The following is a 19,390-nucleotide window of genomic DNA, read 5'->3' on the forward strand; positions in this document are numbered from 1 at the left end:
TTCCACATAATGCAGTCTAACACGTTTAATATATCATGCAGGGAATGCACACTGGGCTCACAGGTCATATTAGCAGGTAGAGAACAGCAGCTTGTGAATCAAATGGGCCTCGGACCTCTATACTCTGTGCTAGCAGGGGGTGAGACATATGGAGGGCAAAAGAGCTGTAAAGATGTTTCAAGCTGCAGGGCCATTCAGTCAAAAGCCATACATCACTTTCCTCTGACTGCATACAACAAGCAATGCGCTGTAGCCAATGTCTATTCGACAGCAGCAAAGATGACAAATACGTTGTGTTGTCCTTTCAAGCAGCGCAATTCCTTCTTCATGGAGAGGAGACCAGTGCAGTGACCACCCCAACACGACATGACTAACACAGAATCCCACATAACATTCACAGGCCAGTCCCGTTTTACAGACGATTGTGCTGAGTCATACTACGACAAGATGAAACACTCCTAGACTAAATATGACTCTGTGGTTTGTAACTGCGTGCGCATCACAATATGTTCATGATTCCCCGAGTGGGAAGTCCCCATTAGCACAAAGTCAAGCAATTGATTTAGCCGTATTTCTTTTCAATAAAATTACACGCTACGAGTACACCGCAAACATTTTTATTACAGTATATCTTCTCAGTGCGATACAAAGTAAACTTGGACGTACATTAGAGTAGTCCGTGTCCAGCTTGTATAGCAGTATACAGTTACTAGCCACTGAAAGTGAGTCAACCACAGCCTAAATCATTGGCAACACAAGTGAGTCTTGCCTACAGTTAACCTTTATTGCTGGTGGTAGCGTTACGATCTGGGGCTGCACGAGTGCTGCTGCCGGCACTGGGGAGCTGCGGGTCATTGAGAGAAACATGAATTCCAACATGTACTACAACATATTTGCTATAAAACGTTTGCCAAATCCGACTAAAACCTGAGAGAGAGGAATTCATTTTCTCTTTCCTGTGACTGACTCAGAATGGAACCATTCGTCCCATCCCACATGCAAATTTTAAGTCCCATCAGTTCTTTGTGAATGACCTCTATTGAACAAACGCACAAACCAGCACCCCCACGCAACCTGAACCTGCATATCTGTAACTGTATCAAAAATGGTACAATTACACCATTTTACATCATCCTTCAATTTGTGCTATTGTTTTCGGCTTGTTGTTTATCTTGATGAATGTTTTGTTTTAATGACAATACTTGATGTCGCACCAGGACTGGTAGTTAACAGGACAGAGGGTATTTTTTGGGATTTGTGCATGACTTCACCATAAAGGCCATCCATAGCCATCTACTGCCTCATTTTGTCAGAGCGCAAGCTGCCACTGGGCATTGGGTTAATTTTAACATCATGCCAATATATGTTTAATAATAGAGCTGCAACAATTAATCCAATTGTGAACCAAACCGCTGACTGTGTTTGGTTCATATTGATTTAGTCGGTCTAAGGCCTAACCGACTACTCGATTAATTGAAAGTAAGAAAATAAGTGTTAGTTGCAGCCCTACTTAATAGAAATATAATAACATAAGCAGTGATTGGATGTTTTTGGGCCTGGTATAAGGTGTGTTTTCATGGTTACAAAACAAACGGATAACATTTTTTTCCACTCAACTAGTGAATAAAATGAAGACATGCAATGAAGAGAAGGGAGGTAGATGTTGGCTTCATGCTGTCACACAACAGAAAAAAATAAAAATAACGAGGGGTGGTTCTGTCAGATCGCATCAAACTCACACCCGCCCTGTGAGGAGAGAAGAATATAAAGCAAAGCATGAAAAAAGAGGTATTTATTGTCATCCTACACATTAGAATGGAAAACAGTCCCCCTGTTTCAATTCCAATTGTATTTCATTGCTCACCTCTCAGTGTGATGCCACTCTCCTGATTGGGCAACACCTAAGACCCGTGTGGTGGAGCCCAGCGTGGGATAGAGCCACTAGACTAGTCAAGGTGCTTGGAGGGGCAGGGGTGTGGGTGGAAGTGGGGAGGGAAAGCGGATTAAAGAGGAACTGTGTGGAGCAACATGACAATAAGTGCCTTTTCCCAAGTGTGTCTGTGTCTGAATGCCAGCGTGTGTTCAAAACAAAGCAGAGGATTAGCCTCTGAAAAAGAAAAAAAATCCCTTCTTTGTGCTTCAAGCGATGGTGTCAATCATAACACTGCAGAAGTGCGTGTGTGTGTATGTGTGTGCGTTGTGAGGAAGTAGCTATAAATCAGCACAGTTCTGGCAATGGTCATACACTTATCATAACTCACATGAGGTGTGAAGTCTCACAGCGGAGCATTGTGTGTGTTTTTTTTATCTGTTGCTCCTCCGTTTTGTTCCTCCGTTGGCGTCAACAGTGCTTAAGCTACACCAAAACATATGCAAAGGGTGACAACAAGCAGCTTCCTACTGATTCATGATGGATCGACTTGCTCTCTTGAGGAGGTCAGAGGTCAGGGTTGGCTACAAAGTAGCTGCATGGAGCTGCTCAAGGACACCACGGACGATGTGAGCGAGGGTGAGAATCCGAGTTAACACTGACGCCGCTGTAGCCCTGTTAATTATTAATTAAATAATGAATTGGTATTTTCAAATATTTTTAAGGGGTGGGAGTATCCCTCACTGCTAAGACGCCAGTGTTGTACTGAGCAGAATAATTCTGCCCAAAAGAGTTGTGCCATGGTGTGTAAATGTATCTACACTTCCTGTAACTGATGTCATGTTATTATTCTTTACACCGGCGGGGCTGAAGCAGTCCATGGAAAACTTTCAGGGGCAATGATTTTTTTAAAAAGACACGTTTTTAAAGATAGTTTTATAAATAACTATATACAATTTTATGTACATTTATATGAATTTTGGAAATAAAAGCTATTATTTTATTGGAAAAATAATACACTGTTAGAAAGCCAATAGTTTTTGCGTGTTTATGTCGTTTTGTTTCATTGTTTCGCAGGTAATGAAATGAGTTTTCTCCGTAGGGTGGCTGGGCTTTCCCTGAGAGATAAGGTGAGAAGCACTGTCATCCGGGAAAAGCTCGGCGTAGAACCGCTGCTCCTTTGCTTTGAGAGGAGCCAGATGAGGTGGCTTGGGCATCTGGTCAGGATGCCTCCCTGGGGAGGTGTTCATGGCACGTCGGACCGGTAGAAGGCCCCGGGGGAGACCTAGGACACGTTGGAGAGACTATGTCTCTCAACTGGCCTGGGAACGCTTCGGGATCCGCCGGGAGGAGCGGGACAAAGTGGCCTGGGAGAGGGAAGTCTGGGCTTCCCTGCTTAGGCTGCTGCCCCCGCTGCTCAACCTTGGATGGATGGATGTTTCAAAGTGTTTGTTCCCAGCGTTCCTTGAATGCATCATAGCTGTGTGCTCCAAAGTTTCCCCGATGCTGCCACAAATTGCCTTTTCTCCTGATCTTCTTTCACCTCAATGTTGTGCCCAAATGCCGGTGCTGGTGTGAATGCATGCAGGTGAGCTTTGATGATGTTTTTTATGTGTGTGTTGAGTCATCTCAATCCGATGTCATCTTCTCTCTGGAAAACAAACTCCTGGCTTGTACCAATGGTGAGTTTGTATTCATTTTGTGCTTTTAATTTGATGTTGTTGGAAGCAACTGTTCGGAGACTTTTTGTTCAGTACAGTCAGACAAGCGCGTGATGTGCGGCGCTTTTAGTGTGAAGGCCGGAACCACAAGGGTGTTGTTGGGACTGAATCAAGAGTGCCTCTACTGGTTATCATTACAAACTCCATTTTGCACAAGAGGGGACTTTGATCACCTAATCAATTACTATGCCCATCCCTAATGGGCACATATAGCTCATATGATCACATCATCTTCATTAAACACATTATATAAGAGTTAAAGTTCCTTGTACATACTGGCAGACGATCAGTCACCATCATCAAAGAGCCAAAGATGCATTTCTTTGTTTCTGCTGTTTCACTCCAACCCCCACAGAGCCAGTTATTACAATACATTATATAATATATTACATATTCTGGTACACTAACAATTCCCAGGCTCCTTGTGCACTAGCATAAAAAACCCAAACATATTACAGTGGAAGAGAAAATGTGATTATTTCTCTATTGCAGGCAGCCTTAGTAACATGAGAAAAGTGTGAGGTTCTGTGAGGAGGTGCGAATATGAACCACATTCTTTTTCAGGCCTCACTCCATTAAGGAACATACAAGCAATTCCACATAAAACTCATTAGATCGTTCGTTTTCAGAGTGTATTGGTTAAAAGCATATGCACTTATGCAGTAAAAGTGACTGGCCGACATGAAATATCCATGATCAGCCCGAGAGGTGCACGGGCTTGGTGGCGCCAGCAAGTGACCCGAGCTCAGAGAAGCCGATAAACAGGGGAATGCTGAAAGATAAACCATCTGTTGTCAACTTTATGATGGTTCTTTCTGTGTTGTGCAGCTTCGAGCCCATTAATATTCTTCAATGTTGTCCAATCTCCTCTATAAAACATTTTAAAATGTCCCAAGCAGGTCAAGTCTTTGGGTATAAGGTAAACCAGGACATGCATGGACATGGACACCACAAGTACGTAAGCAGGCACTGGATCACTGAGAGAATGTTCACAAGATCCTGCTTTTCCAGGCTCAATTAGTAAGAGAAGTCCTGATGCGGGCCAGCATCGATCAGCTTCCTGCATGGCCCCACAGCCTGCTTACTGACCGACTCTACTACAGTTCCATACCTGGTTCTGGTCCTATTTGCGATCATAAACAGGGCTTTTTCCAGTATCATTCTAAAATTACAATCACAGTGGTATTCCCCTATAATCATTGGGGTTCCGCTGATCTATTTTCTCAAGTGAAACCTGTTATTTCCACCACTCAAACAATCTGAGCCATCATTCTGTCAATGACAGAGTGCCAGAGGAAAGAGAGGCGAGGGGGCTGGTTAAGTGCACTGAGTGAGCGGCAGTAATCACAGCTCTGGTAAAAGCACTCCTTCTTCGCTCTCTTCAGCTCTCCTCAGAATGGGCTAACTCTCAGAATGGGCAACTCTCTCCCGCTCTTCCCGTGTCTGACAGTCGGATAATAGCTCTGGATTGAATAATTGTGTGTTTGAGCGAGCGACCCTGCAGGGCGGAACCTGCAATCAGATACCGAGAACACTAATCGCTCTCTCGCGGCAAACCCGGCTCTCCCTTCAGCCCTGCTCCGCCTGCAGGTACTCCTCTGCCCCCCCGCTCCATTTCCATACACGACTGACTTTACACAGCCAGTGAGGTCTCGGGTCAATAACAGCTGTGCGCTGTGCTGTAATTGATGTCATCATTTCAATTTGAGCTGATTACATTTGAGAGCTGCTTATCGTGTGACCCGGGGTGGAATAACACACTGTAGGGCCCGGCGAGCTGCCACGCTTGACCAGGCTTAACTGCCGGGCTAGCTGGATGGATGGAGGGATGCATGGCTTGGCTCAGCCCAGGGCTGCCTTGTCTATTGACTCCTAATGCGGAGGTAATGAGTGAGAATATTCCCGGGGCATGGCCGGCCTAAGAGTCTGTGTCGCTGTCATGTAGTGTATTCTAGTGTCATTATTATGATTGGCCTCAGCCTCTGTCAACACTCACACACACGATTAAACCCTCTGCTGGCAGTGTGAGTGCACGTTAACTGTACGTGATAAACAGTACACTTACATGTGTGCTTTAAGTGTTAGCTTACACTGTATGGACCTCAATCAGGCGGATACAAACATCAAAAAAAACATTTCTATACAACAACACAGTAGATTTTAACAGCTACAACACAGGCAGCTTGGCAGGCTGACTATTTGACAGTTGATTGGACTTTCAGTGAGAAATATGTCAAAAAATGCACAAAACCGACACTGAAAAGAACCTTTCCCATAACAATTGGCTGGAAAAATATGCATTTGTACTTCCTAGGTCAAGCAAAGTGACTATTATTTGTTGGAATTCTGTTGCACATATTGAAACGTTGGTCTTTATTTTGTTTTCCTGACCATGTTTCCATATTTTTTAGCAGATTTTTGTCGCCCATAGCATGTTTTTTGAACACAGGCACCTTACTTTTAGACAGCTTTGAGTTGATTAGCATTTATTTAGTTTCATGTTGCTTTTTGGACCTTAGTCGGGGAGAATGATTGATTTTTTTTGGAAATTGTAACTCCACATCTCCATCTTAGACAATGTGGTTGTGGTTGTGAATTATTTGTTTCAGACGTGTTGAACAAGGTATATTAAGGAACCTCACATGATTACATTTTTTGTTTAACATGTTGACACTTTACATTTTGTGTACATTTTGTAATTAAAAAGTCACTAAAAACTTCCTGTGTTTAAGTGTCGCCATTTTCTACAGGGAGAGATTTTTTTTCCTTGTTTGTGTAGCAATGATAGCTAATGCACTGATGAAGAAAAGATGGGAAAAAGTGTTTTAAAAAAATATAAAATAAGCCAATAGGAGTAAAAAAAACGGACAGAAATAGCTTTTGGGGCAATAAGTGGAAAAAGTAGGGAAAAAAAGTTAAAAAAAAAATAAAAAATAAAAATGAAGATGAGAATAGATTTTGGATTTGGGAAAAAAGAGAGAGAATAAATGTTGGGTAATTCCACACAATAAACTTGGTGGCAAAAGTCTTTGTTCCAGAATGAACATGCCAAGTGCATAAAAGCATGCTTGGATGAGTTTGGTGTGTAGAAGTTGATGTCAAGCCCATCAAGCAGCTTTGGAATGAAGTAGAACAGATAGTCCCACTCTCAGATACAACACAAATGTTGTTTCTGGATCAATGTACTAACATTTCCACAGACACACTTCCACACCTACAAAAACCTGTAGGAAGTCTTCCCAGCAGAGTGGAAGCTGTTACGTGTAGCCGCAAAGGAAGAAGCAACACCATGTTTTTTTTCTGCAATGGCCGTGTGTTCCAGTACTTTCTTACCGTTTATACCATATGCTTTTAATTTGAAGGCAGCATAGCTACTGGGCTGCAAAACGTAACTGACCATTTTTTAAATCAAGCATGAATAGTCCTTAGAATAACTAGAACAGGACAAAACAGCAATGACCTAACATTTCTTAAACCAGCCTTGGTGGAGGCCTGTGGTCTACAAAGTGTCCTTCTAGAGGTCAACCTTGTTTGAAACGCCATCTTCAAGCACCTGGCCACAGAAAACATGCAAACACTTCAAATTGGCATGATTTGTGTATTTTCCAGTGAGAATCCATCACGTTCCTGAGGAAATAATAACGTCGAGGTTCACCCTAGAGTGGTCGCCGGTCAACTGACGTGACAATTAAGAATGGGATGTGGAGTGGGAATCTGGAAGCTGGAAAACTCATCTACTGTACTTGTACCACTACACTATCAACGGCTACTATAAAGATGATGCCCAGACAAAAGACAAAAGTAAACAGCTGGGGATGCGATAGATACGACCGGATGATGTACTGTGTAACACGAGTTAATGACACCTACATCCTAACTGGTCACTTTCTTCGCAGACAGCAGGCGACTAACTTCAACCCTCCAACGCCACTCATCTGATCTGCTTCGGGAGCAACGCTGCAGATAAAAAGAAACAAAAGCTGCCTCAAAAAAAGAACACCATCTCCTCTAGTTTCTTTCTGTCTGCGGGTGCTGCATGGGCCACAAGAAAAGCTGTCTGCCACATCCTTTTCCCTCTACTTTTGACTGTCATTTTCTCTTTTGAAAGCATCATTAGGAGAGCGCTGCTACTGCTGCTATAGCCCAGGAAACAGTGAGGGAAACGTATAAATTATCCCTCAAAAAGATAAGCACCATTTTTTTGTTCTTCATCCGGCGTTCATGTAACAAAATGAGAGTCAGCGTCACCTCCATCGTCAAAGCATCCTCCAGAAAACATACTTTACAAAGATTTTTTTTTAAGTAACCTCAAAATTAGAAGCACCTTTCAACTGATGACAGTGCCTTCCTTTTCGCTCGCTATCCAAGAAAAAAGAATGTTGATCATACCGTGCAAGGCAACGTTGCTTTGTCAACACTGTCGGTGCAGTCGGCCCACCTGGTTTCAACTTTGGCTACTGGACGTGTGTTCTTGAAGGTGTACATCACAGTGCTAACAACACCTTTTGTCATCCAGGTGTGCTTCCACCTGGAGTGCGTCTCCAGCCGTAGAATGACAGGTAGCACGTTTCCTCTGCTATGTCAGGATCCCTCCTTACCCAGCTGGATCTCATTTGAGGCCTGCCTCTACGCTGCTCGGCTCGACCTATACGACCCTCTGTTCCCACGCTAACCTGTCGCTGCCCTAGCATTTGTCACAAGTCAGTAATTACCTTCGGAGCTGTGGCCATCTGCAGCAGGGGTGTGTGCATGTGTCTGTCTTCTTGCAAAGGAGGTGGTTATGCGAGTCTCATGTCTCAAGGTCTGATGTCACGAGATTGTCCGAAGATTTGTCTTCAGAAAACAAGCGTCTCATGGGCGTTAGGCCTGGGACGATAATAAATTAATTAATCAATCACACATCCTTCCATCTGTCCATTTTCTGTGCCGCTTGTCCTCACTAGGGTCACGGGGGTATGCTGGAGCCTATCCCAGCTGACTTTGGGTGGGAGGCGGGGTACACTCTGGACTGATCGCCAGCCAATCACAGGGCACTTATAGACATAATCACACAATCAATGAAAATAAACTGGATAATTTTGCCGGCCTTAATATATTGCCATTTACACGTGTGTCTGTTTTCCTCGTCTCTCGCCTCCAAACAGGCAGGAAGAAGGTTCGCTCTCTGCATTGCTTCCAGCCACTTGGCACGTTTGTTCCATAGAATGGCAATTGAAGGACAAATTAAAGCTACAGAAGCTGAAATAAGTCATATTTTTAAGTGTATGGATACAATGCCATTTGTAGCAAGATGTCAAGTGACGTCAGAGCGAAAATGCCACACACATGTGCTGTTCACGCATGTGGAAATCATTCATTTCGGAAAAAAGTTATTACAGAGTTCAGTCCAACATAAAAGGGAAAAAAGTTCAAGAAGCAACCAAAAAAAGCACTGACAGGTTGCTGCTGAACCAGACAGTCTCGTTGAGTGGAACCGAGTCTGAACACACTCGAGTTTGCAGCAAACTTTATACTAAAACCAAAGTTAAAATATTGTTGGAATTCAAAAACGCTCATGAAAATGGGAAACGTAGTAAGCACTGCTGTTACGTTTGGCATGTTGGCGTTTTGACGGCGACCCCAGGATGCGAGAGATGAGACCCAAAGTGCAGGTAAAAGTATATTTAAATCAGCGGCAGGATACCAACAAATTTAGCAGTCCAAATACAAACAACAATGTTCCAACCAACAAAGGAGCGCGCACCCGCTTAAGTCAAAATAAGCAGCAGGTGCGGGAGGTAAGAGAAAAGAAAAGCATGGAAACAAAGAACTGGGCAGAAATGGAAGTAAAACCAAAATAAGGGCATGAAACAGGAACTAAGACATAAAAGGGAAAATAAACCAAACTGTCACGAGGGCTAACTCACAGAGTGTGACACATCGCCTCACAACAAACAACTCGATACTCAGTTTACATGCGTAAATAATGCTTGGCAGTAACAAAGCGAATGAAGACTTCACAATGTCTGTGAAGACTTATCATCAACTTGTCTTACACAAGAAATGGAGGTAAAATATTTTCGTGCCATCTGAATAACCGCTATGCAATCGAAAAATCAAACTAAAAATTGAGACGCAACACACCTTTATCAAAACAATTCTGTTCATTTTGATAGATTGTATTATGAAACAAATTAACATTTATTACCACAGACACAAAAATGTACCAATACCGATTCCCAGGTATCATGCATCGGTACCGTATTGGTACCCCTATACACCAGGGGTCTTCAATTAAAAAAATAGTTTTTTCACAGCAAAGGTCCGAACCTTATTTTGCTACATATTACTTATGATACTGTTTCCATCTTGTACGCCACTCCCAATGTTGCTACAATAGCTGCCGAAATGCCAGCATTGAGAATTAAGTCAGTGCACAGAAATGTAATCCACACCTTCGCTGTTTTGTTTTTAAACCCGATTGGGTGTTCAGAAATGAGGCAGACTGAAAGGGAAACTATATCGTCTTGCTGGAAATTACATAATGATGATCACGTTAGTTGAACACTTTGAATGGGGACACATTTTACTCAACACATACACTGGAAATCTCAAGTGTCTTCAAGTCATCAGACAGAGTCCAATTCGAGTTGCGAGTCTTTGTCAGGTCGACTCCAAAGTTGTCACACCTCTGCTCTATGCTATGGTTTGAAAAGTCCACTACCATCACAGATCATGTGAGGGGAATTAAGGATAGTCTCTCCATGTCCTTGAGCATGGGTGTGGAGTTGGTTGTGGCATAAAAGATTGCTCATCTTTGCACCAGTGGACTAATTCTATTGCTAGGTGTGGTTCTCCTTTCAGGCTGGTAGGGGCGGGCTTATTTTTACTGTTTACATCGAATGTTCTAGGAATATACTGGCAAATGAAAGGTACCACGGTGCGTTTACAGGGAACAATTTTGCCTTCCTATCAGAGGGGTCAACAGACAGTACAGCAGGCAGTCACCCTATGTGGCTGAAAATACAGCTGCAGCCCAAACTGGCTGACTGGTTGTTATCTCTAGTTCTTATTCAAATAACAATTGATCACATTGTGGGTTTTGTGACGACAGCTAAAATGCAGGCTTTTTGGTTAGAACAACCCCAATTGGAATTATGATGACAGAGAGCAAAAACTGCACCCTCAGTCCCACACACAGCGTAGCATAAACATAACAGCACAAAACTTAAAAATAGTACATTTCTAAAACCACAAAAACATGTACACATTTCATGTGGCTGCAACGTATGTTTTCTATTTTCTTTAGTGGATGTATCCCCGATTTCTGCCTTTACACACAAGCCACTGTTAAATTTCAATCCCCCACAGCAAAAACCTAAAACACATGCACACACACACACACACACACACACGCACACAAACAGACCACATCTCCCACTTGCAAAGCTGCAAAGTGCCTCTCATCCATCCCAGAAGCTAACCAGCTGATCACAGCCTCACGGCACAGAAATCCAATTCCCTCCAAGGGTCATTTGTCCATCCAAAAAGTCTCCCTTGCGCCCTTGTCTGTCCCCCGTCTCAAACTTTTGGACCAGCAGAGTCAGAGAGGCTCAGGGTGACTGAGGAGGGGGACACAGCTGCTCAGATTATGACTGTGTGGCTCCACTGGGTTTAAAAAGCAAGATATGCATGACACAGCTTGGCTGTGCTTCTTTGCATGCCTGCGGAGGCTGGAAGTACTAATGGCAGACGACACAAGTTCCTCAGGGACACATAGATTCAAATGAAATACAAGTGGACAGCCCTGTGGATTATTAGAAGTTTGGGTAATTCTGTGCAAGTGATTCTGCGTGGATACTGCATCAGACATCCTTCAAAATGACAGCAACAAAATCATGTTGAAGTTGTAAAGTTGAGTAATTTAATACTGTGGCTTGCAGGATAAGTCTACCCACTTAAAATCTTATCTGCAGCTATTTATTATTAAGTGTGATCATATATTCTTTTATTACAGTCTTAAGTGCAGTCAAAGCTTTTAAGATGCCCAAGCTGCCAATATGATATGACTGCATGGGCGATGACAGAGCAAACTATTGTCAAACTGTGCTTTAAACGTCCGCCTTGCCAAAGCAAGCAGTCAGCTGCCTGACAAGCTCATCTGTTATCCCAATCGAAGCGTACTTTGACAGTAGCCTTTCCTCCAAATTGCCGACAGGCCCCGGGATGGCAGGCCATAGCAAGCAGCAGCAATGAGCTGCCGGTGGCTGGTGTCATGCTGAATGGGCATGTCAGGTCTGTGTTGTCCTGGCTCCCTGCCTGCTCTCTCAAACGCTCACTCCCTCCCCAGCCTCCTCAGTCCTAAACGGATCCAGTTGCCTCTGCTCAGCTCTAGTGGTGGGCTGGTCTGGCTGACTAATGAGCAATCTCCTGCTGAGGGGATCTCCTCCTCACAATCTCATATTTACTCAACACATTACTTGGCACTTCTTTCATCCTCAATGGCTGCAGCTACAATTCCAAACATGTTTCTAAAGCAACACCTCTCTGACAGTGTCAGTCCAACCTGGGCATTGTCATCTTTGTGTAGAGGACCTCCTTGCAGGTTGTCTCATTGCACAATACTTGTCAAGCAAGTTGTGCAAGCTGGTTGCCTGGGCAAATGTCCTATACATGCCATGACTCTCATCTGTCCGGCAAGCGCATTTGTACATTCATGTCATTCTGCAGTTCAGCTTCTTCACACTGATCAAATCCAAATGACAAAAATGGATCTGGACTTGAAATTGTCAACAAGGCTGGAGTGAAATGGCCCCCGATTATACAAAATTGACTTTTTAATGATGTTCTAACAGTAATGAGTCCCTACAGTCTGTTTATAAGCACCAAACATGAGAAATATGTATCATCTCCCCCACTTGTCTGCTGCACTTTTCAGAGGAGAGGCCCTCAAAGGATCACTGTGAAGTGCTACCGTACATAAAATGGGAGCTGTACGTTGAACTATGTACTATGCTAGTGTTGTTAACGTGTGTCCTCTCCCACTCCTGAATGCTACATTGATGTATGCGATACAGTGCATCTCTTACGTTGGCGAATGCAGAGTTGCAGTGTATATGTAAAAAGCAGATGAAGCGCACAATAGCGCTTCTAGGAGCGGCATGTTCCCAGCAGGGCCGACCAGCCTTTTTCTTGTGAAAGCTACTTTTACAAAATGAAAATGGCCAAGAACTACTCATTTTTGTTACATTTACTTTCATAGCTTATTTCAACCCGAACAAACAGAACATGCTTGTTTTACCAGAACATTAAAAAAAATGCACAAGTCACATGTTGTATTTCAGAATGCATTTCTTTCTAGTGTTCTCACATTATTAACTGAAAATCCGAATGAAAAGCAGGCTTGCGGGTGCCTCATGTGGTCGTGGGGGGCTACCTAGTGCCCGTGTGTAGGGTTTACTAAAAGCACTTTTTTATAGTAAATTCCAGCAAAAACGCTACATTTTTTGACCAAGACACTTCGAAAACACCACTGTGGGACCTCTGAAACTTATTAAAAGTGTTATAAAAAAATAGTAGAATGTGGGACCTTATGACCTTTTCTGTCTGCCCGTTTTCCTTCCTCAAAGCTAACTTTCCTCTCATTGGCAAACCTCCAGAAGCCTGCTCAGGGGCAGCCAGAACAAGTGGCCTGTAAATATTATGAAGGCAGCTAAATTGCCAACTGCTGTGATTGGTTGTTTTGTTATCGGAGGGATCATGTTTGTGGAGCAGCAGAGAGACACCTCAGGGTCAACTACAAATATTGCCGTTTCTCCAAATACACACACCATCTTGCACTTGCACACCATTGCGATAGCAATTGCAGAGGAAGTCCACTCACCAGGCCGTCACAGTTGCTGATCGCCACAGTGGCTCCTGGCGTGTCTGTGATGTCACCCACGTACAGGCATTCATCTTGCAGTGTTTCAAAGTGCCGGGTGCTATCGTTGTCATCACGCCACTCGATCTTGGCTCCGGGGGCCACCAGCCTGGCGTTGTGGCGCAGGCGCAGGTGGAACTCCCGGCCGAAGACGGTGACATTGTAGTAGAGCCTTTCCCGGCGGTCCACCGGCTCCGGGTCTTGGCCCTCGTCGACTCCTCTCGGTCCTTCCCACTCTTCATTGCCTCCTCCTACCTCCCTCTTCTGGCGCCTACGGGGCTGCCCTCCTGTCATACGGCCTGCCGAGACAGCGTGCGACAGGAAGCGGCCCTCTGCGTCCACACTCATCGGCCTCACCAGTCCATACTCCCCCAGGACGTGCTGCAGGGAGTCTGGGGGCAGAGAGGTGAGAGGTTGATCATGAGTGAAACAGGAAAAGAAAGGTGCATAAACAGTGGAGTACGATGGGGATGGAAAAAAAACTACGGGAGGAAAAATAAGGGATTAAAGAAATGTCAAGCTCGCCAAGGAATGTGTTCCTCCTTCCAAGATGTGTCACGTGGTGAGTAATAATAAATAAAGGGAATAAAAGGAACTGGCCTCACACACACACACACATACACACACACACACAGCCCCACCCATGAACCCTGAGACGACCCGTGCAGGGAAGCAGGCACGTTAGGAAACGGCAGCCTCAGCAGAGCGCACTGCGCTCCTGACACCTTCTGTGCCCTTCCACCATCAACAGGGATGCCAGTGCTAGATCAAGGTGCTAACTGCGGCTCTCTCGCACTGTTTTTTTTCCCTCACTGTCAGGCTGCTTGAGCTGAGAAATTATCTTCTAAAAGCTCCACTGACAGGAAACAGAAATAAAGCAAAAGCCATCTGTCAAATGCAGTCCTTACTGCCTCCTCTTCTCATCAGCAAATCACCATTCAAAATGTGGAAAAGGCACGCATTTTTGCACGAAGTAGTATTTTTCTCTTCCACGTGACAGTGACATGCAAGTTTTGGGGGATGCCTGACACACACACACAGCAGCATCATTTTAAGTTTGCCTGTCAATCATCATCATGCACAATTTATAAACAGTTTGCAGGGTGACAACAACACACACCTCCATTAATATTTTCACCCTCACGTTAGACAATAATTTGATAATAGTGTGATCGATATGCTGACATCCGACTCCAGCGTCCTGTGACAGATCGATAGATGACAATTCACCTAAGAGTTATTTCCCTGCACTGAACCTGTGCTTAAAAAAAAAAAAAGATGGCCCTGCAAAACTCTTCCCACCTGGGAAGGGGGACAAATCAACACCCCGCTTGCACCGCTCGGGGACCTCGCAAAGTCTCTGCAAGCAGGACAAAGTTGTTTGCACAAAAATTGCATGCCACAAATCACACAAGCACGCCAGCGTCGAGCTTCCCCACTTTCTAGTGGAGTTCCCCGGCGTGCTGATAAGAGATGAGCAGATAGGACAGACAACAACATAAACACCGGCCACGTTCCACCATCCTGCTGCTGCTGCTACTGTACGTACCAACGCTACTGGCGATGTAAAGGCCGCTGGTGTGCAGCAGAAAGGCCGGTAGAATGATTAGGACAGTAAATCCAGGCAAGAGACCCATGGCAGCTCCGAACTGCGCAGGTGAGAGAGTGGGACTCCGGGCTCCAGTGTGGTGAAGTTCCCCCGCCTGGCACGAACAGCCACGCCACGACAGCAGCCCGCAACAAGACTGCCAAGTGCACCGGGAGAGAGGAGCTCTCCTCCCGTCTCGCTCTCTCTCTCTCCACCTCCTCTCTGTGGAAGTCTCTCTCTCGCTCTCTCTCTCTCTCTCTTTCTCTCTCTCTCTCGAACGCTCTCTATCTCTCTCTCTCTTCCACTCCCACAACTCCTCTCGTCCTCTAGCCCCCCCACTCCACATACACAACACGAACACACACATACAGGTGTGTTGGCCCACTGAGACACCACATCTGTCGGATAAAGACACAAGAAGCTACTTTGCCGCACATCAAATACGGCATGTTTTTCAATCGTTACTTCGTTGCCACTCGTCCCCCCAAAATGCTGCAAAGTGTGTAAACTTTAAACATCCTGTGTGAAAGAGGTTAACAGCGCCCCGTGTGGCTCACTGGCAGTACTACGTCCATTTTCAATGGGTTTCAAGGGTCCAATTAAACCAGATGTGTCCAAACTTTTCCCACCGAGGGCCCCATACTGAAAAATCAAGTGATGAGGGGGCCACTTTATATTTTTTAAACTAACCCATGTAGATATACGGAGTCATTTTATATAGAAAGAGCATAAAAACAGCATCTCAGCTTTTGTGTTATCGGTAACGAAGTATCATTAGTATGAGCTTGTTCTTGATCCACATTACACTATTTTGCTTGTTTTCCCTTTTATTTTATTTTATTTTTTACAAATATTTCAACTTTCTTTTCATACATTTTTTCTTGGAATATTATGTCTTTATTCTCATAATATTTTCACTTTGTTATCATAAAATTCTAACTTTTATACCCAACCTAGTTTTCCTAAAACACTATGATTCTTTGTTTGTTTGTTTGTTACATACTTTAGTCTTTACTATTTCAACTCTATGGTATTTTTTTCTCTTAGTATTCTGACTTTATTCTCCTAATATCTTGTCTGTCTTCTTGGAAAATTATTGCTCTTTTTTTCCATATTTTTTTTTCTCGTTGTTTTCTAAATTTTAGAATGTACCAGCGGTCTATAAAAAAAAAAGGGCCCACGTTAGCCAACCCTGAATTTAACCTTTCTGAAAAATGTCACACATTTTCCATCAACACTACTGTAAATATATAAAGTATTCATATTTTTTCCAATTGTTTCTACAGTGTCACATTTAAAACAAAAACCCACACTCTAGTTTGTCAGGCCAAAAACGGCCAATTTCCTAAACTGCTTAATATGACATTTACACTGATTCCTGTGTCCTCATTTGGGTCACAGGTAAGCTGGAGCCTATCCCAGCCGACTTCAAATAGACAAACAACCATTCACATTCACATCTGTGGACAATTTAGCCTTCAGTTAACCTAATGTGCATGTTGTTGGGATGTGGGTGAAAGCCAGAGGAGATGGAGAAAATGTACTCTCTCACACACACAGGGAGGACATAAAAAGACAGGAACAAAGAGGCTTTACTAGTCAACCCGCACTGTCCTCCTTAAACATTTACCCCAACTGACTTTGCACATTAAACACTGCTGGACAGCATGATATGCAGCCATTGCTTTTGAAATTAGTTCAAGAAAATCATTTCTTATTCATTCCCAAGACAACTGAGACTACCTTTGAAGCAATCACCTATCAACGTCACTGTTTTTGTCAACTTCAAAATACATTATTTATAGCCTTTGGTTTGGATTTTTACTTCTGTACTGTGATTTTGAAAAGCTTTGTGAGTCTACTTGAAGGTCTACTTGTTTAAAATACAACCCAAAAAAAAACAAAGGGCTGCAAAAAGTCCCCAAACATAAAACAAAACAACAGTAACCACAGGCAAGCTTTAACAATTGGAGAACATGTACTGTATTCAAAATAAATATATTATTGCGATTGGCCAGCGACCAGTCCAGGGTGTACCCCGCCTCGCGCCCAAAGTCACCTGAATGAATATTGGTATGACTATAATAGAAAGAAAGGTAGTATAATATGGGGCCCGTGATGCCATTAAGTGCCTGTGTCGTTCTACAAAAGACATGACATAACACATCTTATACACATGATGGCAAAACTATATCAAAAATAACAATCCAAAGAGTGAACATTATGGTAATGGTATGTCACAAAGCTTCTTTTTCAAAGGCTTTTAAAGGGCTAATACACAAGAACTGCACAGATACTGTAAAATAAAGTGAAAAGCGATTACAGGTCAAAAAGAGCGTGGTCGAGAGAGAAAAAGTACTGAGAGGCTGTATCAGAGCCAGCAAGGATGCACACAAAACGCATAAAAACTTGGTGCAGTGAGAGGTCATTTTTTACCAAGCACACCTGGAAGATGAAACGCTCAGATGGATAGACAACACCACACACACCTCTACAAAAGGCCCCGCCATCTTTGTCAAGAAAATGTCACAATGTTCTCAGTCGATACCCTGCATGCCTACGTGGCCCTCCTCCATCAACAGTCGCCCCACCACCTCTCCAGCCTCTGTCCCCAACCGCCCACCTCCTCCTCCCTCCTACCACTCCTGGTCGCTAAGCTGTTGCCATGGAGATACCAAGCCCTGCACCTTGAAAAGTGCACTTTGAAGAAGCAAGGGAGAGGCAAACAATAATACCCCGTTTCCCCAGACAAACAGAAAGACACACATAGACTTGTGTGTTTGTGGTTATTATAGCTGTGTTTGGCAGGGTGGATGCGTGTGTGCATGCACATGGTTGCATATTTTTCTGGGAGGTGGGTGTTCCGATGTCCGCTGTCTGTGCATGTGCAAACAGATTGTGAGTGAAGAAATAGAGCGAGATGGTCAGACAAGACAAGAGGATAAAATCTGTTGTGTTGTCATCGTGGGGACGGTATTGCGTCTTTATGCTACTTGTCTTGATTAGGTGACTGTATGCGTCAAAGTTACGTCTTGGGAAGGCTGTCTGATTCATATAGCAGCATATTCATTTAGGTTGACTACTAAATAAGTGGAACGACGCAAAGATACAAATGCGTTGAAGTGCTTTGACTAGCTGCTGTGCTATGGCACCCATTGGATCCTCAAGTGGATCATGCTGCATTCATCCAAGGCTATACCAAGCGAGCATATGCCATGTTGTGTCCTGCAGAGCGACCATGGCCTGTCTCCAATGATCCCTGCCGTCCTAGCAAGGTCAAGCAGCAGGCCACCATGTGTCTGCATGCATTAGCATTCCTTATCAGTGCAAAGACAGGTGTTGCCAGTGTCTTCGAAAGGTTACATGACGAGGCGTCACAGCCCAATGACAGCACATCAGACCGAAGCCATGAACCTTGATGAGGATGTCTGATGAAAGCCAATTCTTCCAACTTCAGTGTGTTTTTTATTCACTGTAAGTGCCTGCTTGCTCAATTGCTGATCGATACTGCTTGTCGTCATTAGTGTCACAGATGAGCTGGAGCCTACCCAGCTGACTAGACTCTGGACTGGTAACCAGTCAGCCACAGGACACATATAGGCAAGTGACCATTCACACTGATGGGCAGTTTAGAGCAGGGGTCTCAAACTCAAGTCAAGTCAAGTCAACCGAGGCCCGCTGGAGGTACAGTGAGGGTGAGGCTGGGCCGCATCAAGTATTCAGTCACGTTTTAACCAAGTGACTAACTCGTCAACAAACAGGAAGTCACTACTCAACAGTCTACACTTGCATGCGTTTGTCCCCCCCGTGGTACGTAATTCTGCGTGCCAGTGAGTAAATTGGTCGTAAACAGGTGTGCAGTACAGTATGTGTAAACAAGTACAGAAAACGTGAAATGTTCAAGATTTGTGGCAGGCATAATTTCCATGAAGAAGTCGTGAACGCACCTCAACCTATGGCTGAACAACACAGACGGTGCGTATCAAAGCGTGTCCCAATGAAATGAGGTTCATTTCACTTAACCACGACCTCTTGGAGCAACTCGAGGGGAATTCTCAAATAATTTCTACCGCCTCTTTGATGTTCCTTGTCAATTTCTGTTTCTGGTAAAGCTTGGGTTATGCTTGACGCATGTATGTGCCGCGTGGAAATGAGACGTGCGGAATCAGACAGAGACAACTTTTGAAGCATTTATAGTCAGTGCGGCGTGTCCCCGCTGTTAGCCCATATTTTCCAGATGATAGGGGGCAGTGTACAACAATACACCATAGTAGAAGTAGAAAGCGTTGTTTACAACACGGTGACGAGCA

At 44.0% G+C, this 19,390-nt stretch overlaps 1 protein-coding gene across 2 annotated transcripts in view; it reads right to left on the reverse strand.

Moving 5' to 3' along the window:
- The window catches only part of LOC129189614 (A disintegrin and metalloproteinase with thrombospondin motifs 2-like), a 123,815-nt gene extending 108,466 nt beyond the window's left edge, over positions 1-15,349 (reverse strand). For both annotated transcript variants that reach the window (XM_054791473.1, XM_054791471.1), the window contains exons 1-2: positions 15,042-15,349; positions 13,454-13,884 (exon numbers count right to left, since the gene is read on the reverse strand). In XM_054791473.1, the coding sequence (XP_054647448.1) occupies positions 13,454-13,884; positions 15,042-15,129 (519 nt within the window). In that variant the 5' untranslated portion in view covers positions 15,130-15,349. The remainder of the gene's footprint in view (positions 1-13,453; positions 13,885-15,041) is intronic.
- Between the last annotated feature and the right edge of the window lie 4,041 nt (positions 15,350-19,390).

This window comes from Dunckerocampus dactyliophorus, chromosome 11, assembly GCF_027744805.1.
Source record: "Dunckerocampus dactyliophorus isolate RoL2022-P2 chromosome 11, RoL_Ddac_1.1, whole genome shotgun sequence".
Classification (NCBI taxonomy): domain Eukaryota; kingdom Metazoa; phylum Chordata; class Actinopteri; order Syngnathiformes; family Syngnathidae; genus Dunckerocampus; species Dunckerocampus dactyliophorus.